Raw genomic sequence first — 23343 nt, 5'->3', positions numbered from 1 at the left:
TGGTGGGTGCAAGGATGCACATTTTCTTGAGAAGCAGTGGAGTGGGGCTCATACGGGGGTTGGTGAAGGATAAATGGAATTTTACATAAAATAGGAAGGGGGGGTGCTGGCCAAATATTTCATATAATAAAAAGAGGGAGAAATTTGGTGCAGGTCGAGTTTGACTATAGCCACCATTCAAGTGCCACGTAGGATTTCACCTACCAAGAACATGAAGAGGAGAGAGTCCGAGGGTTTTCTTTTAACCGGGTCGGGTAAGTGGGCTAGCTGGCCCACCGCCACTAGGCGACACCCCTTCACCTACTCGCTAATGATGATATATGATCTATGATCATCGATCGACGGATGGGCTTTTACTAATTCTCCTTGCGCGCGTTCCTGACGTCCCCACTACGTCGGTTTTCTTCATTTTTTATTTTTATTTTTTTCCTCCATGTTATCGTCCCTCGGATTCATTTTGATTTCGATTTCAAGAGAGGTGAAAAATAAAATGGCCTGAGATAAGAAGCCTTACTCGCAACACTGTAGGCGATTTTTTTTCAATTTTATGCCGCTGCATCTATTACTTTGCTACGACTCTTTTCTCTTTGTTTTCGAATTCTCCGATATGCTATTATCGTTGAAAAAGTCCTTTTTTTTCTCATTAATGGTTTGCCATTCTTAAAATTTTTTCATTAATGATGATATTGTTATGTCCAAACGTTTTTCTTCTTCTTCTTTTTGTTTCAAAATATTTAACTATCTACTTCGCACCATTGACTTTTTCAAAATAATAACAATTTTTTTTTTTTTTTTGGCTTGAAGATGGCATTCATTAATAAAAAGAAAAACATCAAAATTTGAATGGGCCATGTTGCATCTCTTCCTCTCTTAAGCGAATTGTCGGAAGGATGGATGAGATGTCAATAGAACCATTCAAGTTATAAGAACCAGCCCAATGGGCAATGTTGTGGGCAAGGTAGTTATTAGCCCGAGGGATATATACGGCAGTCCAATTGATAAAAAAAGAAAGATCAAATAGCATAATACGGATAATAACAGATAGTTCAGGCAGGACATGATGAGGAGACATCAAGTTGTCGATGAGGTCTTTGCAATCGCCGAGTAGAAGCAGGTTGTGAAGTCCAAGTTGTTCAGCACAACGGATTGCATTGAGGGCAGCTTCTACTTCCCCTTGTAGGGGGTTGGTAGCAGTTGAGTAGAAGGCCAAGGCAAACTTTGATGGTTCCTTTGTTGTTAGTGCAGACCACTGAGAGGTAAGAATGCTGCTGAAAGATTGCAGCATCGAAGCTGACTTGTAATGTAGAATTGGAGGCAGCTTTGTTAGGGAATTGAATGATGGATCGGTGGAGCCAAGTTTTGTCATATTCCCTTCGTCTTCTCTGAATTGTAGCTGCTGAGTCGGAGGGATTGATTTAATTATCATCATAAAAAATTACGAATTATAATAACTTCCTTTTTATTGTTTATAACCAAACTCATGGACATCCTTTTAATTGAAACTCACAAGTAGATTACATCTATAATATAAGTAGGTTATACCTATCCGTTCAGCAAAAAATGGTTATACTTATCCCAGGTACTAGTCAAATATGTGTGTACGTGGTATCAGTTAAACAGGTGGAAGAAGTAAAAGATAAGAAGAAATTAGAGGATATCATAGGCATACATTATTATTCATCATTCGACGACAGGAATTGCAATTACATGCTCTCTCTTTTTTTCGGTGGGAATTACATGCTCTCTTTTTTTTTGGTGGGAATTACATGCTCTCTGTTATACAGTAATAGTGCAAAATCTTGAAAATTAGACGTGCTAATAACAAGTTATTTTTGTATGCCACCAGATCCTCTTTAGACGTGATAATATGACTGATTCAATCCTACTAAATTGGATTGGCTTGGTGTGATAATGAGATTCCATGCTTCAATGATTATTTCCTTCATATTATATTATATTATATTTATATATGTATATATGTGGGTCTTAGTAAGAGATATTATTTTCTTTCTTTTTCTTTTTTTGAAAAGGCATATACTTTATTATATATATATATATATATATATATATTATTCATGAAAATTCTAATATGACCGTATGTTACCATGAAACGTTTAATAGTTTAATTCAAATGTTTAGTATTTTAGTTAAAGTATTTAGTACTTTTACTATTTGCGATAGATTATACAAAATAGCACACATTTCAATAATAATACTAAACACGTAAAATGAAAGTAGAAGTAAAAAACATTTGTACTAATCACGATTACTAAAAATACTAAATATTTGAACTGAAATACTAAACATTTAAACTAAAAGTACTAAACGCGTTACGGTGACATAGAGTCATATTAGCGAAAAGTTAAACCATAGAGTTCTGTATTATATGCGCGGGTGGATAGATAACGTTTCCTATTAGCTAGGAAACTGCAATTTAATCAACTTGAATAACCAAAAAAAGGGGGGAAAAAGGGACTGACTCTGGAGGTTGATCACGCACTTGCTATAAGATTAAGATTGATCGAGCGCCTTATAATATCTATTTATCTATGTCCATCAGCCAATAAATCATTACAATTAATTGAGCCAAACAATTTAATGAGACACATTGATTAATGTGTGTGTGTGTGTATATATATATATGCCGTGCCACATGCCCGCATACATTGTTAAAACATGTATAATTTCCCATTAATAGTAGTATATGCTCACTGGTCATCAGATTCATCAATCATCTCTATATATATACTCGAATTTGCAGATGAATCAATGTCCCCATCCAGATACAGGAAGAAAGTTATAAATTACATCTTATCTGGATTGAATTGAATTGGAATTTCAGCCTAATTATCAATAAAATTGCGAAGCACGACAAGTTAAGTGTAATTTTCATCAATCTGAATCTGATTCCAACAAGTTAAGGAAACTTATTATGTGGTTCGTGCGTTTAAAAGCTCTTATCGTTTTGGGTGAACAAATTCTCTTATCTTCTAGTGGTATATAAATACCCTATGCGGGTGCGACAGTGACAATGCCTAATTAAAATTTCAGCTTTGTCTCTCAAAATTAGGATACAAGACTGACCGCATAAATCAATCAGACTTAATACGAAACCATCGCGACGATGAGACACTATGATTCGATGAGAATTGATTTCGCAATCGAAATATGAATTAAGAGGTGAAATTAGACTTTGACAATTCCTTCTTTTATTTATGTTTTAGCGTGGGGCATATAGAGAAGACCCAAGTTTCCATTATTGCATCATCATTAGTTAAACAATTAGCTTGTTTGGTTTCATAGTAGGATTTTAAAATCGTACTTTAACTTAATTCTACCCACAACAAAACAAAATAACTTATACAAAATCAAAGGGTGGCTCCCATTTATACCACTATTTTTCCACAACAAAACAAAATAACTCATACAAAGTCAAAGGGTAAATCTCATTTATACCACTCTTTTTAAAAATCAAAATCTGATTTTAAAATCTTACTTTAAAACCAAATGTAGCATTAAACTACACGTAATTAGAAATGTTGATTTTTAGCATCGACTTCTATTTGGGCCCAAAATGAGAAAGAAGAAGACGAAGAATTGGGTTTCAGCCTGAAAAGGCAAAACCCTAGTGGACAGGCCCGGCCAGCTTATGATGGGCCTCGCTCACATTCATAGCCCGAAAGCCGAAGCAGCAGCAGTGGATGTTGGCCGAGAACCCAGAAAAGCGGATTGATGCAAATTGTTCGATTCTCACTAATGGAACTTATGTTTACCTCTATTTCGTTTTCTGCTAGACTCTTTGAGGATCATGAGCCTTATGATCGAAAGAAAGTAAAAGAATTCAAGATCTTTGCGATGCAGATCCTCATGTATCGCAGACGGAATCACTTCCCATGTAAAACAAATACACTAAGTTTCGTTCGCATGAATGTAATTGACGAGGAATGTAATAAATAGGGAATAACAGTTAACAGGCAATCCAATCGAAATTTTGTAAAATCACATGTGTTTGGATGGAGAAAATAAAAATTCTAGAAATTCGAGAGGTCAGAGTCAAAAGACCCCAAAGCCCTTAATTACTTAAACCTATTTTAAAATTAGAAAAAGTTAAAAATAAAATTAAGAGAGAGAAAGAGAGAGGCAGAAGAGAGAATGGGGCCGACAACAAGAACTCGTCGTTAGCTGTATCTCAAGACAAGGCTCGTGCTCGAAGTGAGACCATCACCAGGTGGAGTCTCCCGAGGTCCTCGAGCTCTCAGCGCACTATGAGCTATCGCTAGCTCTCGGTGCCATAAGACTTAAATAAGGTCCCCAGGGCTCCTGACCAAGCCGATGCGATGAGGCTGGGACTTGCCATCGACGCCAAATCTTATCGCACCAGGCTCATCCTTGTTCCGTCGGCTCCAAAAGGGCCAGGAAAAGTTGTCGGCTTGCCGGCCATGTCGGAGCTCATGTTTTAACAATTGCAATGTGTAAAATTATCACTGGATCTACAAGTTATTGAGTCCATCTCCAACTCAAAAGGTCGAGTTAGTAGATGCAGGGTGTAAAATACCACTAGACCTACAAGATATTGAGTCCATCTCCAACTCAAAAATTCGAGTTAGTAAGTTGTGGTATATAATCTCTTATAAAACCCATTAGAATCTTCTTAATTTTTTCATGTAGGATCTAAGCTTTCAACACTTACACTCACATGACAGCGTGTGATCCATCATGTGCCATATGCCTTTAAACACCCGCCCTCAACAACTGACGATGAGCCGGGCATCCTCTTTCATACTCAGGTAATGAGGGACAAACTAGACCGATCACGGGTTCCACACTTGGACTTGATTAACATGAGGCGCACTATCGGCTGCCACGAAACTGGATAGAGCCACAGTTGGAGTAACATTGGTACACTGCCCTCACGCAAAGAGATATTAGGCCTTGCATGGTGTATACGGACTTAGTCTCATTTTTATTTAAAAGTTCAAACTGATAAGTGTAGAATATAAACCACATATAAACTCGTGGTTTGTTTAATTGATTTTTCAAAGTAGCATAACGATTCTCAGCACACAGAGGAGGCACAGTGGTGAAAGGTAAGTGGCATTAAGAAAGAAAATTAGAAAGAATATGAAGGGCTTTTGGTAGTTATGCCCTATTAAGAGTTACGGGCTTGATCCGAATTGTGAAATTGAGCTTCAGAACCAAAAATAATATTTAAGTAATCATCCATACTACCGGGCGGTCCAAGCTGTGATCCTGGCCCAATATAATAACCAATGGAAGTAATTGTTATTCGGCTGTAATTGGGCTGGATCCAAATTGCGATTCAGCTCAACCGAACATGCCGATAGTGATATTTCTTTCACGCATAATTTTGACGTTTGAGAGCCCACCTTGTGCCTTTTCGCTATGGAGTCAAACCGCAAGTGGGCCCAATATTGTGGCATAACTTCTTCCCGGGCCCACCAACATTTACATCAACCAAACTCAGCTAACAAATTGAAATCACAATGTATTATTTTTTCAATCATAAGGTAAGGAATGCCATAGGACTAACATAAAAAATAAGAAATAAAGTAAAACAAAAGGGTATATAGGTTTCACTGTTGATAATTAAACTTAAAACTTCTCAGTTTTAAATCAACGCCGTACGTCGAGGCATGAAAACCCTTTCCTCAATCACAAAGTATTATAAATAAATAAATGTCCTCATCAAAGTACAGTTCCATTCTCCTGTCTTGTCCGTCACTAGTTTTCTCAAATGATTGGTGTTTGCCTTGGATTGCTGCTTCCCCGGTTTGTCGCGTAAATCTTTCACATCGATCCAAAGAGGCCCCACGAAACATCTACGTCTAGAACGATATTGTCTCAACTCTTAACGAAGCCGTCACCTTAGGCTTCCAAATTTTCGATCCCATAATTAAAGAATATTATAATTAATAATTAAATTGTGTATAATAACTGCACTTACCTATAATAAATTAAGACTTCCAAACATTTATAATAAGTCTCATTTTTTCTTTACTTATATTAAGTAATCTAACTGTGACATAATCAATTTCATTAAATGAGGCATATTTGAATTTTTAGATACAAGGTGTATAAATTTAAAAAAAGAAAAAAAATATAGTACCTTTCGAGTAAAATAGATAAATAGAATTTCTTGTCAAAAACTTTTGTGATTCATGATCGCACCAAATTAAAAAAGAGAATATACGATGAGACTCGAATTTAATTAATCGGAACCATTAAATTTTTTAATATCGTAGTGCACATCGTAAACGGAAAATTTATTTTGTGAGATGAAAAAGAAAAGGATGAGGACGAAGTGACGTCATCAACTCTTAACCAAACCATAGATTGAATGAGAAATTTAGTCCTCAAGATGGGGTGTTATATTAATTGGGTTCCTGACTTTTTATACATCAATTTATTTTCTGAAAGTTAAAAGTTACATCAATTGGATTTTTGACACATCAATTAGATCCCTCATTTGGCATAGACATGTCAATTTAGTGCCCAAGTTTATAAATTTGCATTAGTTTGGTCCTCTATGACATCAAATAGGTCCTTTTTTCACTAAAAATACATAAAGAGATTTTTTGATACATCAATTAAGTTATTCCATTATGACGATGTTAAGCAAGGATGATATTACATCGTTTAGGTCATTCATTTTCCTTTTCTCTTTTTTCGTTTTTAATAGAATTTTTTTATAAAAAAAAAAAGTAAGGGGAGCCCCCACTAGACCTCCCCTCCGATCCCTCTACTTTCGGTGGGGACACCACCCACAGCGACCTCCCCATAGGGCGAGGTCGTCGGAGGGTCTTGGACCTAAAAGAAAGACAAGACCCTCTGACGATCTCGTAGTTCGACGGTGGAGCCCCCGATTTAAGAAAATTAAAAAAATTAAGGACCCAATTGATGTACCACCTCAATGTCATGGACCAAATTGCAAATTCATTCCTAAACCATACCACGCGGGGAGCACAGTATAGCTCATCACAGCAGATGAGATATTCGAGAAGTCAAAACTCAAAAGTCTGTTGTCATGGCGGATCTCTGCCTCGTCGCCACCTGTTCGTTCATTCATTCTTCTTCTTCTTCTTCATCTTCTCCTTCTCCTCCTCCCCTTCATATTTTACACACACACACATATATATATATATAATATTATATTTTTTGGATAATGTTTATATAATATATATATATATATATATATTGTATTATGTCAAGTCAACTACGCCCCCCCCTCTCTCTCTCTCTCTCTCTCTCGGTCCCGCCAACGAAAATGGGAAGGTTTTTTCGTTTCGTACTCAGAGCCAGAATGGCTGGAAAGGCGTTATTTATTAATGGCGATTTGTCGAGCGGACATCCCCCCAACAGCACACGCGTCACTTCTCGTCCCCTCTCTTCTCCTCATTTTCTTTCTTTATTTATTACCATTACGATTTTCGAAGCATCCCAACAAACTGACAGATCTCACCCTCCCGACCCCGATCACTGCTTTTGTTCCTTCATTCATTGACTCTCCGGAGAAGCCGCCCACATCCCCAAACTCCTCCAATCACACTAGCACCTGCTCAGTCTTGCTCGAAGTCCGCGGCTCTGGTTTTCCGGCGAGAAGTTCGGAGATGGGTCCCACTGAGAACGCTAGCTCCAAGATTTTGCGGGAACGCGGCATCGAGTTCTGGAAGGGCGGCCACGATATTGAAGGGGAGGATGACTCTGATAGTGATGATGCTTCTCACTCCGGCCGGCATGCAGTTGCAGAAGACCCTCCTTCCCGGCTCATTGGCCAGTTCCTGCACAGTCAGAAGGCTTCCGGGGGCGACGTTTCCCTTGACATGGACTTGGAGATGGACGAACTCCGCCATGATTTGGCTCCGGTGCCCGAGTCCCCAGCCCCAACGCCGCCTAGGTCCGGTTCCATCCCAAATGCCCCGAAGGAGATTCGGGTCTCCTTTCATCCGCCCAACTCAGGCGGCGGAGTTGCTGCGGACACTTCAACCGGAACTCCCAGGAGACGGCACAGGTAAAAATTAGTTGATCGGAGAGCCAAGCATCGCTGAAATATATATCCACAACCTCCATGCTGATTTTTCACTCTCTGACCCTCCGCAGGAGTTCGCCCAGCAATAATGATGTCCGTCGCTCTTCGGGCTCAGAAGAAGAGATGTTGAAGCCTACTCCGGCCTCGTCTTTCCGGAAGCAATCGAGCTTATTGCGGGCCAAAACACGCTCTCGCCTAATGGACCCACCAGAGGAATCCGACCTGCATTCGGGGCGTGGGATGAGGTCGGGGCCCCTTCGGTCCGTGATGCTTGGGCGAGCTGCTGGAGAAGACAACGACGAGGACGACCTGCTGCTTGAGGAGGACTTGCCCGAAGAATACAAGAAGGCGAACTTGAGTGCGATGACTCTGCTCCAGTGGGTGAGTCTTTTTTCCATGATTGCTGCCTTAGTTTGTACTCTCACTATCCCGATATTGAAGGGCAGAGATATATGGAAGCTCAAGCTTTGGAAGTGGGAAGTCATGGTATTGGTCTTGATCTGTGGGCGGCTAGTCTCAGGCTGGGTTATTCGTGTCCTAGTGTTCTTCATAGAGCGAAACTTCATGCTGCGGAAAAGGGTCCTTTATTTCGTCTACGGAATCCGAAAAGCCGTTCAGAACTGCCTTTGGTTAGGGCTTGTCTTGATTGCTTGGCGCGTACTCTTCGATAAGAAAGTACAGAGGGAGACTAGGAGCAGCAGCTTAGAGTACGTCACGAAAGTCCTAGTGTGTCTTTTGGTCGGGACTCTCCTCTGGCTCCTGAAGACATTGATATTAAAGGTGCTCGCGTCGTCTTTCCATGTGAGCACATTCTTCGATAGGATTCAGGAGTCTTTGTTCAACCAATATGTGATCGAGACATTATCAGGCCCACCAAACATCGAGATTCAGAGGATTGGGGAGGAGGAGGAGGAGAAGTTCGAAGAAGAGGTTGAGACTCTGCAGAAAGCCGGTGCGACTGTGCCTCCAGGCCTTAAGCCCCCACCAGTACCAACAAAGAGCGGGAGAATAATTGGAAACAGTGGGCTTGGCCAAAAGGACCCACGGGTGAAGAATGTGAGGTTTTCGTGGGCCATGTCGAAGAAGGATGATGAAGGGATCACCATCGATCACCTTCACCGGCTCAACCCAAGAAATGTCTCCGCTTGGAATATGAAGAGGCTGATTAATATGATAAGACATGGAGTTCTTTCCACTTTGGACGAGCAGATTCCTAGTTCCACAAAGGAGGACGAGTCTGCCACATTGATTCGGAGTGAAAAAGAGGCCAAGGCCGCTGCCAGGAAGATCTTCCAGAACGCGGCGAAGCCTGGGTCGAAGTAAGGGCAATGTATCTGACAAGAACACCATCTTTCTAATTCAACTTTAGTAATCAGTGGAGATTTGTAGAAGACCTTGGATTTTCTCCGTTTTAGCACAAGGAGACCCATAATAAGAATCACAGACGGTGTTTTATCTGGACATTTTCCATTGGCAGGTACATCTACCTCGAAGATTTGATGCTGTTCATGCAGGAAGATGAAGCTTTGAAGACTATGAGTCTTTTTGAAGGAGCGGATGAAAGCCAGAAAATCAGCAAGTCGGGCCTTAAGAATTGGTTGGTAAGTAAACATGACGAATACACTTTGTCCTAACTCACTTTGTCACCCTAATTGGTTGTGTTAAATGTTCAGGTCAATGCCTTTAGAGAGAGAAGAGCCCTAGCCTTGACCTTGAATGACACGAAGACAGCTGTCCATACACTGCATCGGGTCATTAATGTGATAGTGGGGATTATTGTGGCGATCATTTGGCTTCTTATACTGGGAATTGCCACGAGCAAGTTCCTGCTATTCCTGAGCTCTCAACTTGTGCTTGTGGCTTTCATATTCGGGAATTCCTGCAAGACAGTATTCGAAGCCATTATCTTCTTGTTTGTGATGCACCCGTTTGATGTGGGCGATAGGGTGGAGGTCGATCAGGTTCAGGTATTTGAAGAACAAGACATATGCTCTTTTAATGCGAGCTATATCATACACAATATGCTCCTAATTTTTAATCAGTCTGTTTTGGATTAGATGGTTGTGGAAGAGATGAACATCTTGACGACTGTCTTCCTGAGATACGACAACCAGAAGATTGTGTACCCGAATAGCACTCTCTCCACAAAGGCCATTGGGAACTACAATCGTAGTCCTGACATGGGAGATGCGATTGAGTTCTGTGTACACGTCTCAACTCCTGCAGAGAAGATTGCAGCCATGAAGAACAGAATAAAGAGGCAAGTGATAGCGGAAGCTGCTCTGATTGGTTGTAATAAAATTACAAATTAGAACCATAATTCCGAGAACCAAAGATGTAGAATCTTAGCTAGTTTTAGCATTTTGCCGACATTTATTCTGGTTTTGTTCATGCAGTTACATTGACATCAAGCAAGAGCACTGGTATCCTTCGCCGACAATAATAATGAAAGACTTGGAGGAGTTAAAGAGGGTAAGGATGGCGGTGTGGCCTCGCCACAGAATGAACCACCAGGACATGGGGGAGAAGTGGGCGAGAAGAAGTTTCCTGATTGAGGAGATGGTAAAGATCTTCAAGGAGCTCGACATTCAGTACCGGTTGTTACCTATCGACATCAACGTCCGAGCGCTACCTCCAGTGAACTCCGCTAGAGTCCCTCCGGGATGGATGACCGGCAACAGCTAGATCAATGGACCCTGTGAATCATATCATATTGGATACCCATAATTAGAGAAAGTTGGGATAAATTCATAACAAAAAAGGACAAGCATTTAGTCTATGAATGAACACCTTCTGGGATCTCCGATCGGGTTCGAGTTTGTTTAGCCACGTAGATTGATGATATATAGCCTTTGTGCATGGCCTGCGCACATGCAATGTGTTCTTCCTTTCCTTGCTTGAATAAGTGCAGCGGTCGATTGATCAGTTGCCACACTATCTATATATGACCCTCAGTTAATCAAATTGATTTTCTATTCCAATTTTTCGCGCTTGAAATGAAGGATCCAAATCGAGAGCTCCCCCAGCCATGATCATCTTGATCAAGCTGATCATCATCATTATTAAATGGCTACAAAGGCGCGGACGGCAGCCGTCGGCATTTCATCGTTTTCATCCTGTTCCTTTGTGCCGTAGCTTCCATCAACAAAGTAATATTCGCTGCCCTCCGCAATATCAAATGCGCTTTCACCAGCAACCTGGTTTCCGAGATCTGTCCCGCTTCGCTGCTGCAGCCGGCTTCAAATTCCTCCTCTGATGACGACGACCTACAAATACTCATCGGCATCATGATGCTCCCGGACCTGTTCATGCACTGGAACTTCCTCTGCCTTTGTGTAAGGGATGCAGTCGGTGACCAATGCTCGGATCGACATTAGGTTCGTGTTCTGTAACCTTACAAAGGAAGAGTCGAGGTCATGACGTACGACGACGTTATAATCCTCAACTGCACAGAGAACATGAACCGCGGGAAGAAAGTTATAAATTACATCTTATATGGACTGAATAAATTATCTACCAAATTGTGAAGGATGACAAGTTAAGTGTAATTGTCATCAATCTGAATGTGATTCCAACAAGTTATTGTGTGGTTCATATGTTATAAATTCTCTCATCGTTTTGGATGAACAAATTCTCTCATCTTCCAGTGGTATATAAATAGCCTATGCGGGTGCGACAGTGATAGTGATGGCAAAAACAAATCCTTCCTGATCTCTAACTAAAATTTCAGCTTTGTCTCTCAAAATTAGCGTATAAAACTGACCACATAAATCAATCAAACTTAATACGAAACCATTACAACCATGAAACACTCCGATTCGACGAGAAGTGATTTCACAATCCAAATATGAATCATGAGGTGAAATTTGATTTGACAATTCCTTCTCTTATGCTTAAGTATGGGGCATATATAGAACACCCAAGTTTCCATCATTGTATCATCAGTTAAACATTTAAACTACACGCAATCAGAAAGAAATGTCGATCTTTAGCATCGCCATCTATTTGGGCCCAAAAAAGAAAGAAGAAGGGGAACAATTGGGTTTCGGCCCGAAAAGGCAAAACCCTAGCAGACAAGTTCAGACCCGATCATGGTGGGCCTCACTCACATTTCAAGCCCATAGTCCGAAGACAAAAGGAGCAGCAGTGGATGAGAACCACAATAAGCTCTTTTTTTTTTTTTTTTGCTAACCCTGCATATCCGGGTTTTGTCCGACTAATCCCCGGAACAAGTAATCACACCAGGACATTCCAGTGGCTCCAAGGGGTTTCAAACCTGAGATCGGATAGAGACTTAAGCTCATTCTCACCACTATGCCAAATTCCTTGGAGTTATCCCAATAAGCTGGTTTATGTAATTGTTCGATTCTCGCTGAAACTTCGGTTCTCCTTTATTTTCCTTTTCTGCTTGCCTCGTTGAGGGTCATGAGCCTTATGATAAAAAAAAAAAAGAAATAAAAAGAACTTAAGGTCTTTGCCATGCAGATGGATATGTATCGCTGACGGAATCGCTTCCCACATGAAACAAGGTGATTTTCTTTTCACGCGCAATTTTGACATTTGAGAGCCCACCTTCGCTATGGAGTCAAATCGCAAGTGGAGCAACATCGTGCGGCATAACTTCTTCTCAGGCGCACCAACATTTACATCAACCAAACTAAGCTGACAAATTGACAATCACAATGTATTTTTTTTTATAATTATAATGGATACGGGCTAGTACAAAAATAGGTAATAAAGTGAAATAAAATGACACATAAATTTCATCGATGATGATTAAATTAAGAATTTCTTAATTTTAAGTGGACGTCTGGTGCCATTTCATCACAATTCCATCCTTACTCCCATTGTAATATTTAATAAATAAATAAATGTACCCTTCAAAGTGCAATTCATTCTCCTCTCTTGTCTGCTCACTTGTTTTCCCAAATGATTGGTGTTTGCCTGTGGATTGTTCCTCACCCTTTTGCCGCCTAAATCTTTCACATTTGTCCAAAGAAAAGAGGTCCCACGAAACAACTAGAAGTCTAGAACGATATGGTCTCTCTCTCACGGTGGCCCTAAAGTAAGGCCGGTAAAATCGTCACCTTAAGCTCTCAAAATTTTGATCCCACAATTAAAGAATATTATAATTATTCAACTATGTATAATAATTGTACTCACTTATAATAAATTAAGGCTTCTAAACATTCATAATAAGTCTCATGTTCCTTTATTTACATTTATTATCCAATTGTGACATAATCAATTTCACAAAATTCCTAATTTGTTTCATTGTACAAAAATTCATAGTTTTTCTCTCTAGCAATACTTTCCAATTTATTGATAACTTTCCTACTAATTAACCATCCGTTAGATTCAATTGAGTCAAATTTTCTCGCTCTCTTAATCATATCCGAATTTATTCATCCTCTATAATATTCAATTAAAATAATTTTAGTCTTTTTTTCGGTTGCAAAAGTAATTTTATTCTTTTAGTCATCTTTTTTTTTTCTCTTTTACCAAATTACTCAACCTTCCTTTTTTTTTTCCCCTTTCACTGCATGCTTTTGGTTGATGGAAGGAGAAGAACAAGAATATTTTATGTTTCTGGCGTGAATGATTAACGTAATAAAATTGCATTGAAAAATATTATTAGAAAATGTTGATTATAAGAACTTAATTATTAATTTTGCATTTTAGAAGTTAAAAAAAGATTTAAAATAAAATAATATATATTATTGTTATTAAATATAAATCAAAAGTCTCATATTAAATTTCTGCATCTATCAATGTCCCGATTTTAAGTCTTCCGAGTTGAAAAAAATCCACAATTGCCTTACACTTTCAATAAACGAGGCATATTAAATTTTCAGATATTAAGTGTATAAATTAAAAGAAGAAAAAAATATAATACCTTTTGAGCAAAAATAATACAGAGCTTCTTGTCAAAAGAAATGAAAACTGGAAGATGTTTCCAAGATATCATAATCCAAACTGAGACTATAACTTCTTAATGCTGAGATCGTACATTGGTATGATCTACTGCTTCTTCCTCTACTGCAGATAATGATTGTGGCTCTGATGGTGGTGATGATGGAGCAGAATGTTGCAACCAAACCACTCATATGGTGCGGGGTACATGGTTCTCAAATGACCACAACATTTTCCATTATGGGTTGCCATCTCCAGCACTAGATTATTTGCGAAAAGCTCGGGATTCTTCCTCGGATATCAATTCCTCTGTAAGTTTCTTGTCCTTTTTTGCTTAATTATTGTTGTGTTTCGGATTGAAACATGAACATTGCCAAATATGAAGCTATGCAAGCCAATGAAGATGCAAGTTGGCTATTGGGTGCGAGGATTTGATCAAAGTTCTGTGGACCCCATTTCATGAGATCAGACTGTATGGAGTGGTTGAAACAGGGACTTGTGATGTGTTTTTTGTGCTGGTAGTCATATCGAACAAAAGGTACAGCTTTTATCCTCGGTAATCATTCAATTCAATTTTTAATATTAAATTCTTTTAATTATTTATTATTTTTTTTACAATTCAATAATATAATCATTACTTTCTCTCAACTATTCATTACTTTTTTACACTTTTTCTCATAATTCAACAACATAATCATTACAACTCAATTAAAATCAAAACTTAACTCTATTTAAGTCTAAAATCAAACACACTTAAATGTCAGAACCACTTTAATGTGAATTAGCTGCAGGATAAATTGAAGATTGAAGTTCAGGTTCTCGAGGACCTTTATGCTACTTTCAGCAGCATGATGGAAAATCTTGGTAACTCAGATCCTGATGCCGGGTAAAGAATCCTCCAGCAACCCTAACCATATTCCTTCTCCAACTCCGGGATTGATCGTCCTTATAAAAACTATTACTTATTTTACATATGATTTTCTTTGCAGAGATAATGTTGACTGGGATGTGAAGCTAGAGTTGAAGTACAAAGATCTTCAAAGGAGAATCATCTCGTCGATACTGAGCTCATGCAGCTCCGGTCTGAAGATGTTGGAGGATGAACTATGCAGGTTTGCCTCTGGAGACCTCACCTCAAAGAGTGAAACTGCAGCCAGTTTCCTTCTTGAGACAGTGTAACATAGTCAAGAACAGACTTGTGGGTCTAGGATTTTTCCAATGTGGAGAGCTTGTGCTGTTACGCCAATGTCAATAACCTAGTACACAGCGGTTACCAGTTTCTTGAGAAGCGTTTTTTTGGGTCTGTCATTTTAATTGAAGCGTGTTATGGAATTAAATCACTGATCGTTGTGGGGATTAGAGTGACGTCTCTGTTCCCTTCCAATAACGCCCAGTTTTGTTGCTCAAGTTTGGATGCTGTCAGGGGGTCAGCTGCATGCTGCGTTGGACTCTCCCCGAAATGCTCTGTCGATGATGCTGGGCTTCTGGTCATGGGATGGTTTTGGGGGATCTCAAAGTCGATGTGAATCTACTATGTAGTTCGTTCTCGATTCTTTCTGCCGAGTTTGAACCAGAAGCGAATTGTGCATAAAAGCTTGCTGCAGCTCCGAACTACCCCCTCTTTCAGACTTTTGTAATTTGTGAGGCATAATAAGAAAACATCTTGCTTTGAACATAGGAGTTGCTAAGAGTAACATTCGGGAAAAAGAACCGATTGTATGCCGTGGACGTTGATAGTCTAATGTACAGCACCACGGCAAATCAATTCTCTATCCACTTGTTTTTTTTGTTTTTTGGCTTTTTAAAATCCAATTAAAATTGAGTAAAATGTTGATCATTGTTGGCGGAGTGGAGGCTGACATCGTCGGTCAGGATGGGGAAGGAGATAAGAATAAGTACAGGATGAGGAAGGAGATAAGAATAAGTAGCAGATTAGTTTTGACCCTTTAAGCACTAATTTGTAATTAATTCAGCTATACCATTATTAGTAAGTTGTTCAATATGAAGGAGAAAAAATCATGCTGGTTTCCATTATTCCAGGCTAGACAGACCACCTTCTCACCTGCCAATCATGATCATATACATACAATTTTTTTTTCTTTTAATTTTCTTTCAAATAAATTATCTCTCAGAATTTTTTGAAAAAAAAATTACTGGAGAACTTTTTTCCTTTTGTTGGCACTAATTTCGGTAAAAAAAAAAGGAAAAAGTTATTACCGATACTAGGCAATGGTAGTTGAAAAGAGGTGGTTATGTGATGTTGTGACTAGGAAGATGTTACGTGTATTCCATATTTAGCGCTTTGATTAATAATTATTAAATTTCACACTTTTTTTTAGTGATTTCACTGATAAATTCTTAAATTGTTCTCAGAAATACTTGTATATTAAACTTCATATCTTCTACCATCAATAAAAGGGGGGAAAAAAACGTATGCTAATTTTTATTATATATAATCAATTGACTTTATTTGAAAAATAATAAAGCAAATCATGATAATAAGTCCCTTTCTTTTGGCATGAGTTAATAATAATACCTCGAAATACAATTCAACACATCGTCAACACTTGATCAATTATTTATTAACTAAATTGAAACCTCAACAAAAAAAAAATTTGACTAATACTTTCTTTTCCTAGCTAATTGGGTCAGCCCGCCATCTCCTCCTCCTCCTCCCGCGGACGCCATATATATATATAGCAAAACATACTTTATCTTCTTTTTATTGAAAAACAAAAGTGTAAACTTCTTCTGTATAAATCAAAATTCTTATATAATATATTTATTACCAATAAATCCAGGAATAATTAATAAATCAATCAATCAAGCGGCCATTCTCTTAGGGGTGAACATGTATGAATAACTTCTATATTTTGAGATGCACGGATCATACCCTATAAAAGATTGGTTCTAAGAATATAGAATCAGAACCTACCCAGCAAACTTTAGATATAGGTTTGGAACCTGTGGGATATTGTCGATTCTAGGCATCCTCTTTTCTTTTTTTTTCTTTTGTGTGTTCCTTTGCCTAGTCGAGTTCAAGGGAGAAGAAAAAACAGAAATGTCATTTGTAGATCAAAGTAAAAGACCCGTACCATCTCAAGCAAAAGAAATTAATAACTTCACTTAATCGATAGAAGAAACATCGTTTCAAAAAAAAAAGTAGCAGTTTTCATTACGCTACGTAGAGAAGAAACAACACCAAATATTTCGAGACAATAGCACAAGCAACATCGATTCGGTTCGATCAAGAGCTGGAGAACAATAGAAACAAGAAAAAAAGCAATTGAAACAAATTAAGTTATATGCTTATTTAATTTTTAAAGAATGTAATGGTGAGAAATTAACAGTGATGAAGACTGAAGCAAAAAAAAAAAACTATGAAGAAGACGAAGAAGAAGAAGCTGAGATGAAGGATGGAGGAGAGAGAAGAAAAAATAATTAGACTGGGGAAAGGCAAGCCAGCAGTCACGTATATTATTATACACAAATAATATAGCCAATTCTACTTTTCGATGTCGGTTTTGGTTCTAGGTACCCAGTATATAGGAATCGAAACCAGAATCAAAATTTTTCAGTTCTTGATATTGAGAACTAGAACCTATCCATTTTAAGATAAATTCTACTCGAACCCTATCCAAATGGATAGGTTCCAACCAGTTTCGAGTCTATTCAATACTCATACACACCCCTACATTCTCTTGCATACCCCTGATAAAAAGAATACATAAATTTGGGCATGATTCCAATTAAACTGTGAGTCCAATGTTGATCAATGGTCGACTGTTTTTCATGGTCTATAAATTATTTCACTCTCTTCAATATACGATGCCACCATTTTTCTTTTGGAAGTATGATATGATAATTTTGTTTGCGAACTTCGGCACCAACAATATTCCTTAGCTGCATTACATAAAAGAGGTGAAATTATAAAATAAAATAAAAAGAAAAAAATTGCCCTCAAACATGAATCAAGGCTCAGGAATAATGCCAAGAGAATCTTCGAGGATGAACATGCCATAAATAATATAATAGAATTCATAGTTATTAATTTGGACGTCTCCATCTCCATCCTCTCTTCTGGTTTGCTTTCTCTCTCTTCCTTCTTCGCGTGCCCTTTGCGAAGAAGAGAAGGGAAGGGCAAGGAAACCGATAGCTGAAGCTCAACCGGTCCCCTTCCTTCTCTGTCCCGGCTGAATTCCGGTCGGTTTGCGTCTGATTTTCTGTTCCGGGGAGGAGGGGATTTCTTTTTGCGGCGGCGGGCGAAGATGATGGTGGCTAACAGCTTCGACATGTGGCAGAAGGATAACTTCTTCTCCGCAGCTGAGGAGGTCCAGGAATCTGCTGATTTGTACGTCCTGTTCCCCATTTCATCTTTTTTCTTGCTTTTTGGTAATCTCGTATCATTTAGGTTGATCATCGAGATACTCATGCGAGCTGGAGCTGGCTGGCGTATAGTCAATACTATTCGCTCGAAGGTATTTTGGTTGTCTGGATAGATAAAGGAAATTCGCTTTCATTGAGCTGATATCTCATTAAAATGTTCCGTTTTGAGGAAAAATTTTCACTTTCAGGCTTTGCCTTTGCTGCGGAACGAATATTGATATTGCGTTTGGTTTCATATTAAAATTTTAAAATTAAATTTTAATTTTGAAAAAAAATGGTATAAATAGGGCTCACCTTTTGATTTTGTATGAGTTATGTTGTTTTGTTGTGGAAAAAAGTGATATAAATAGGGCTCACTCTTTGATTTTGTATGAGTTATTTTATTTTGTAGTGGGTAGAGTTAAGTTAGAATTATAATTTTAAAATAATATTATGATTCTAAAATAGCATTATGAAATTAAACAGGGCCTGATCTTCTCTTTGCCGTTAACGTGGAAAAGGGAGGCAGATGCGGGGGAATATGAGAGGTAAAAGAAAAGGACGAGGAGGAAGTCAACGACATCAACTCTTGGCGGATCTGCGCCTCGTCGCCACCTGTGAGTAGTCCCATTTGAATACTCATTATATTTTTTTTGGTTCCCCTTCGTATCTTTTTAATATGTATTCTGATATTTCCGAACTTGAACTAACTTATGTTGATGATTTCCTTCCATATTTCATATTACATAAAATCAACTCTATTTTCTTTCTTGAGCTCAGAGCCAAAAAACATTGGAAAGACGTTATTAATGATATTTTCATGAGCAGACACCCCTCTAAAACACACGTGCCACTTCTCATCAGGTCTCGTGTCTCGTGTCTCCTCTCCTCATTTTCTTTCTTCTATTTATACCATCACGATTCGAAGCATCCTAACACACAGATCACTGCTTTTGTTCATTCACTGACTCTCTTGAGAAGCTGCCCACATCCCCAAACTCCTTCAATCACACTATCATCAGTTCAGTCTTGCTACAAGTTGGCGGCGCTGGTTTTCTAACGAAGGTTACGGAGATGGGTTCCACTGATAAGACTAGCTCCAAGATATTGCGGGAACCCAACATCGAGTTCTGGCAGGGCGGCCATGATATCGATGGGGGGGAGGACCCTGATAGTGATGATGCTTCTCACTCCGGTCGGCATGCAGTTGCAGAAGACCCTCCTTCCCAGCTCATTGGCCAATTCCTGCACGGTCAGACGGCTTCCAGGGGCGACGTTTCCCTTGACATGGACTTGGAGATGGACGAACTCCGCCATGAGGTTGCTCCGGTTGCTCCGGTGCCCAAGTCCCCAGCCCCATTGCCGCCTAAGCCCGCTTCAGACCCAAATGCCCCGAAGGAGATTCGGGTCTCCTTTCATCCACCCGGCTCAGGAAGCGGCGGAGCTGCAACGGACACTTCAACCGAAACTCCCAGGAGACATGTACAGCACAGGTAAAAATCAGTTGATAGATCATTTTAAAAATATGACGATGGACCTCTCTTGTAATTCAAGTTGATGACCAGAGCCATGCATCGCTGAAATATATGTATCCACAATCTCCATGCCGATTTTTCACTCTCTGACCCTCCGCAGGAGTTCGCCCAGCAATAATGATATCAGCCGCTCTTCAGGAGCAGAAGAAGAGGTGTTGAAGCCTGCTCCGGCCTCGTCCTTCCGAAAGCAATCGACCTTGTTGCTAGCCAAAACACGTTCCCGCCTAATGGACCCGCCAGAGGAATCCGACCTGCGTTCGGGGCGTGGGATGCGGTCGGGGCCCCTATGGTCTGGGATGCTCGGGCGAGCTGCCGGAGAAGACAACGACGAGGACGACCTGCTGCTTGAGGAGGACTTGCCCGAAGAATACAAGAAGGCGAACTTGAGTGCGATGACTCTGCTCCAGTGGGTGAGTCTTTTTTCCATGATTGCTGCCTTAGTTTGCACTCTCACTATCCCGATATTGAAGGGCAGAGATATATGGAAGCTCAAGCTTTGGAAGTGGGAAGTCATGGTATTGGTCTTGATCTGTGGGCGGCTAGTCTCAGGCTGGGTTATTCGTGTCCTAGTGTTCTTCATAGAGCGAAACTTCATGCTGCGGAAACGGGTTCTTTACTTCGTCTACGGAATCCGAAAAGCCGTTCAGAACTGCCTTTGGTTAGGACTTGTCTTGATTGCTTGGCACGCACTCTTCGGTAGGAAAGTACGGAGGGAGACTAGGAGCAGCAGCTTAGAGTATGTGACTAAAGTCCTAGTGTGCCTTTTGGTTGCGACTCTCCTGTGGCTCGTGAAGACATTAATAATAAAGGTGTTCGCATCGTCTTTCCAAGTGAGCATATACTTTGATAGGATTCAGCAGTCTTTGTTCAACCAGTATGTGATTGAGACATTATCGGGCCCACCAAACATTGAGATTCAGAGGATTGGGGAGGAGGTGGAGAAGTTCGAAGAAGAGGTTCAAACTCTGCAGAACGCCGGTGCGGCCGTGCCTCCTGGCCTTAAGCCTCCACCAATACCGACAAAGAGCGGGAGAATAATTGGAAGTGGCGGGCTTGGGCAGAAGAGCCTGCGGATGAAGAATGTGAGGTTTTCGCGGGCCATGTCGAAGAAGGATGATGATGGGATCACCATCAATCACCTTCACCGGCTCAACCCAAGAAATGTCTCCGCTTGGAATATGAAGAGGCTGATCAATATGATAAGTCATGGAGTTCTTTCCACTTTGGATGAGCAGACTCCAAGTTTCACAAATGAGGATGAGTCTGCCACATTGATTCGGAGTGAGAATGAGGCCAAGGCTGCTGCCAGGAAGATCTTCCAGAACGTAGCAAAGCCTGGGTCGAAGTAAGGGCAACTTAACTGGCAAGAATGCCATCTTTTTAATTCGACTTTAATAATCAATGGAAATTTGTGGAAGGCCTGGGAAGAATGGTGTTTTATCCTGACATTTTCCATTGGTAGGTACATCTACCTTGAAGATCTGATGCGGTTCATGCAGGAAGATGAAGCTTTGAAAACTATGAGTCTTATTGAAGGAGCGGATGAAAGCGAGGAAATCAGCAAGTCAGCCCTTAAGAATTGGTTGGTAAGTAAACATGACGAATAAAGTCCTTGCTATTTCTCCTGATTCACTTTGTCACCCTAACTAGTTGTGTTAAATGTTCAGGTCAATGCCTTTAGAGAGAGGAGAGCCCTAGCCTTGACTTTGAATGACACGAAAACGGCAGTCCACAAACTACATCGGGTCATTAATGTGATAGTCGGGATTATTGTGGCGATCATTTGGCTTCTTATACTGGGAATTGCCACGAGCAAGTTCCTGCTATTCTTGAGCTCTCAACTTGTGCTCGTTGCTTTCATATTCGGGAATTCCTGCAAGACAGTATTCGAGGCCATTATCTTCTTGTTTGTGATGCACCCTTTCGATGTGGGAGATAGGGTGGAGGTTGATCAGGTTCAGGTATTTGAAGAACAAGACATCTGCTTCTTTTAATGCGAGCTATATCATACACTATGTGCTCCTGATTTTTAATCAAACTGTGTTTTTATTAGATGGTTGTGGAAGAGATGAACATCTTGACGACTGTCTTCCTAAGATACGACGAGCAGAAGATTGTGTACCCGAATAGTATTCTCTCCACGAAGGCCATCGGGAACTACTATCGTAGTCCTGACATGGGAGATGCGATTGAGTTCTGTATACACGTCTCAACTCCTGCAGAGAATATTGCAGCCATGAAGCACAGAATAAAGAGGCAAGTGATAGCGGAAACTGCTCTGGTTGGTCGTATAAAATTACAAACTAGAACCATAATTCTGAGAACCAAAGATGTAGAATCTTTGCCAGTTTTAGCATTTTGCCGACATTTATTCTGGTTTTGTTCATGCAGTTACATTGAGATCAAGAAAGAGCATTGGTATCCTTCGCCGATGATAATAATGAAAGACTTGGAGGAGTTAAAGAGGGTAAGGATGGCGGTATGGCCTCGCCACAGAATGAACCACCAGGACATGGATGAGAAGTGGGTGAGAAGAGGTGTCCTGATTGAGGAGATGGTAAAGATCTTCAAAGAGCTCGACATTCAGTACCGGTTGTTACCTATCGACATCAACGTCCGAGCACTACCTCCAGTGAACTCTGCTAGAGTCCCCCCAGGATGGACGACTAGCAACAGCTAGATCGATGGACCCTGTGAATCATATCACATTGGATACCTATAATTAGAGAAAGTTGGGATAAATTCATAACAAAAAGGACATGCATTTAGTTTATGAATGAACACCTTTTGGGATCTCCGATCGGATTCGAGTTTGTTTGGCCACGTAGAATTGATGATATATATAGCCTTTGTGCAAGGTAAGTCCAAGTTAGGCTGAAATCCTCGACTCAACTCCATGTGTCCGGTGCGGTCCAATACATTGATTCATCTAGACAAGTATGGCCTGCGCACATGCAGTGTGTTCTTCCTTTCCTAGTTTGAATAAGTGCAGCGGTCGACTGATCAGTTGCCACACCAACTATATATAATATAAAAGAAGTCTTCTAAATAATTTCTTTAGACCCTCAGTTGATCAAATTGATTTTCTATTCCAATTTTTTGCGCTTGAAATTATGATTGTTGGGATCGTGTGACTCGAGTAGTAGAATCGTACGATTCTATTATTTAAATTACTCAAGGGTAATTTCCCACGGGTCTCAGTCTCCGGAAAATGCCATGGGTGATTTTTGTTCTCAACTTTCCCTAACTGATTCACTGTCGATCCTATTATTTTTTTAATTAAAAATGTTAATATGACATTTATTTAAATAATATGGCTTTCCCACGCCTCAAAGTTTTGGGAATATTTTTCCACGCACTTTTCCCACGCTTAGGATAGGAAACTCAAAATATGTAAATATATATATATATATATATTATCTTACTTGTAGGTCCCACAAGAACGTCCATAAGATTAAGTGATCGTACCCCGTAACCGTGGCC

At 39.8% G+C, this 23343-nt stretch overlaps 2 protein-coding genes and 1 long non-coding RNA gene across 5 annotated transcripts; 2 read left to right on the top strand and 1 right to left on the bottom strand.

The window, feature by feature from the left end:
- The first annotated feature begins 7386 nt into the window (after positions 1-7386).
- LOC116198704 (mechanosensitive ion channel protein 5-like) lies at positions 7387-11046 on the top strand. The gene is made up of 6 exons (XM_031528928.1): positions 7387-8029; positions 8119-9366; positions 9525-9648; positions 9721-10014; positions 10105-10307; positions 10444-11046. The coding sequence occupies exons 1-6, from the start codon at positions 7629-7631 to the stop codon at positions 10730-10732; spliced, it is 2559 nt and encodes an 852-aa protein (XP_031384788.1). The 5' UTR covers positions 7387-7628; the 3' UTR covers positions 10733-11046.
- A 6970-nt stretch (positions 11047-18016) lies between these two features.
- LOC116198901 (mechanosensitive ion channel protein 5-like) lies at positions 18017-22744 on the top strand. Of its 3 annotated transcripts, XM_031529172.1 has the most exons (9): positions 18017-18311; positions 18812-18942; positions 19106-19189; positions 19307-19818; positions 19961-21205; positions 21323-21446; positions 21528-21821; positions 21914-22116; positions 22252-22744. In XM_031529172.1, the coding sequence occupies exons 4-9, from the start codon at positions 19400-19402 to the stop codon at positions 22538-22540; spliced, it is 2574 nt and encodes an 857-aa protein (XP_031385032.1). In that variant the 5' UTR covers positions 18017-18311; positions 18812-18942; positions 19106-19189; positions 19307-19399; the 3' UTR covers positions 22541-22744. The 3 variants fall into 3 exon arrangements, with proteins under 3 accessions (XP_031385032.1, XP_031385033.1, XP_031385031.1); XM_031529173.1 differs by having other exon boundaries at positions 18847-18942; positions 19106-19818; XM_031529171.1 differs by having other exon boundaries at positions 19106-19818.
- LOC116198902 lies at positions 22122-22888 on the bottom strand. The gene is made up of 2 exons (XR_004155422.1): positions 22645-22888; positions 22122-22551 (listed from the first exon to the last, which is right to left on the bottom strand). It is a non-coding gene; the product is annotated as an uncharacterized LOC116198902 (long non-coding RNA).
- Positions 22889-23343: the final 455 nt, after the last annotated feature.

The sequence above is a fragment of the Punica granatum genome, chromosome 3, assembly GCF_007655135.1.
Source record: "Punica granatum isolate Tunisia-2019 chromosome 3, ASM765513v2, whole genome shotgun sequence".
Lineage (NCBI taxonomy): Eukaryota > Viridiplantae > Streptophyta > Magnoliopsida > Myrtales > Lythraceae > Punica > Punica granatum.
Note: the sequence above shows the minus strand (reverse complement) of the source record. Positions and strands in the feature narration are given on the sequence as shown.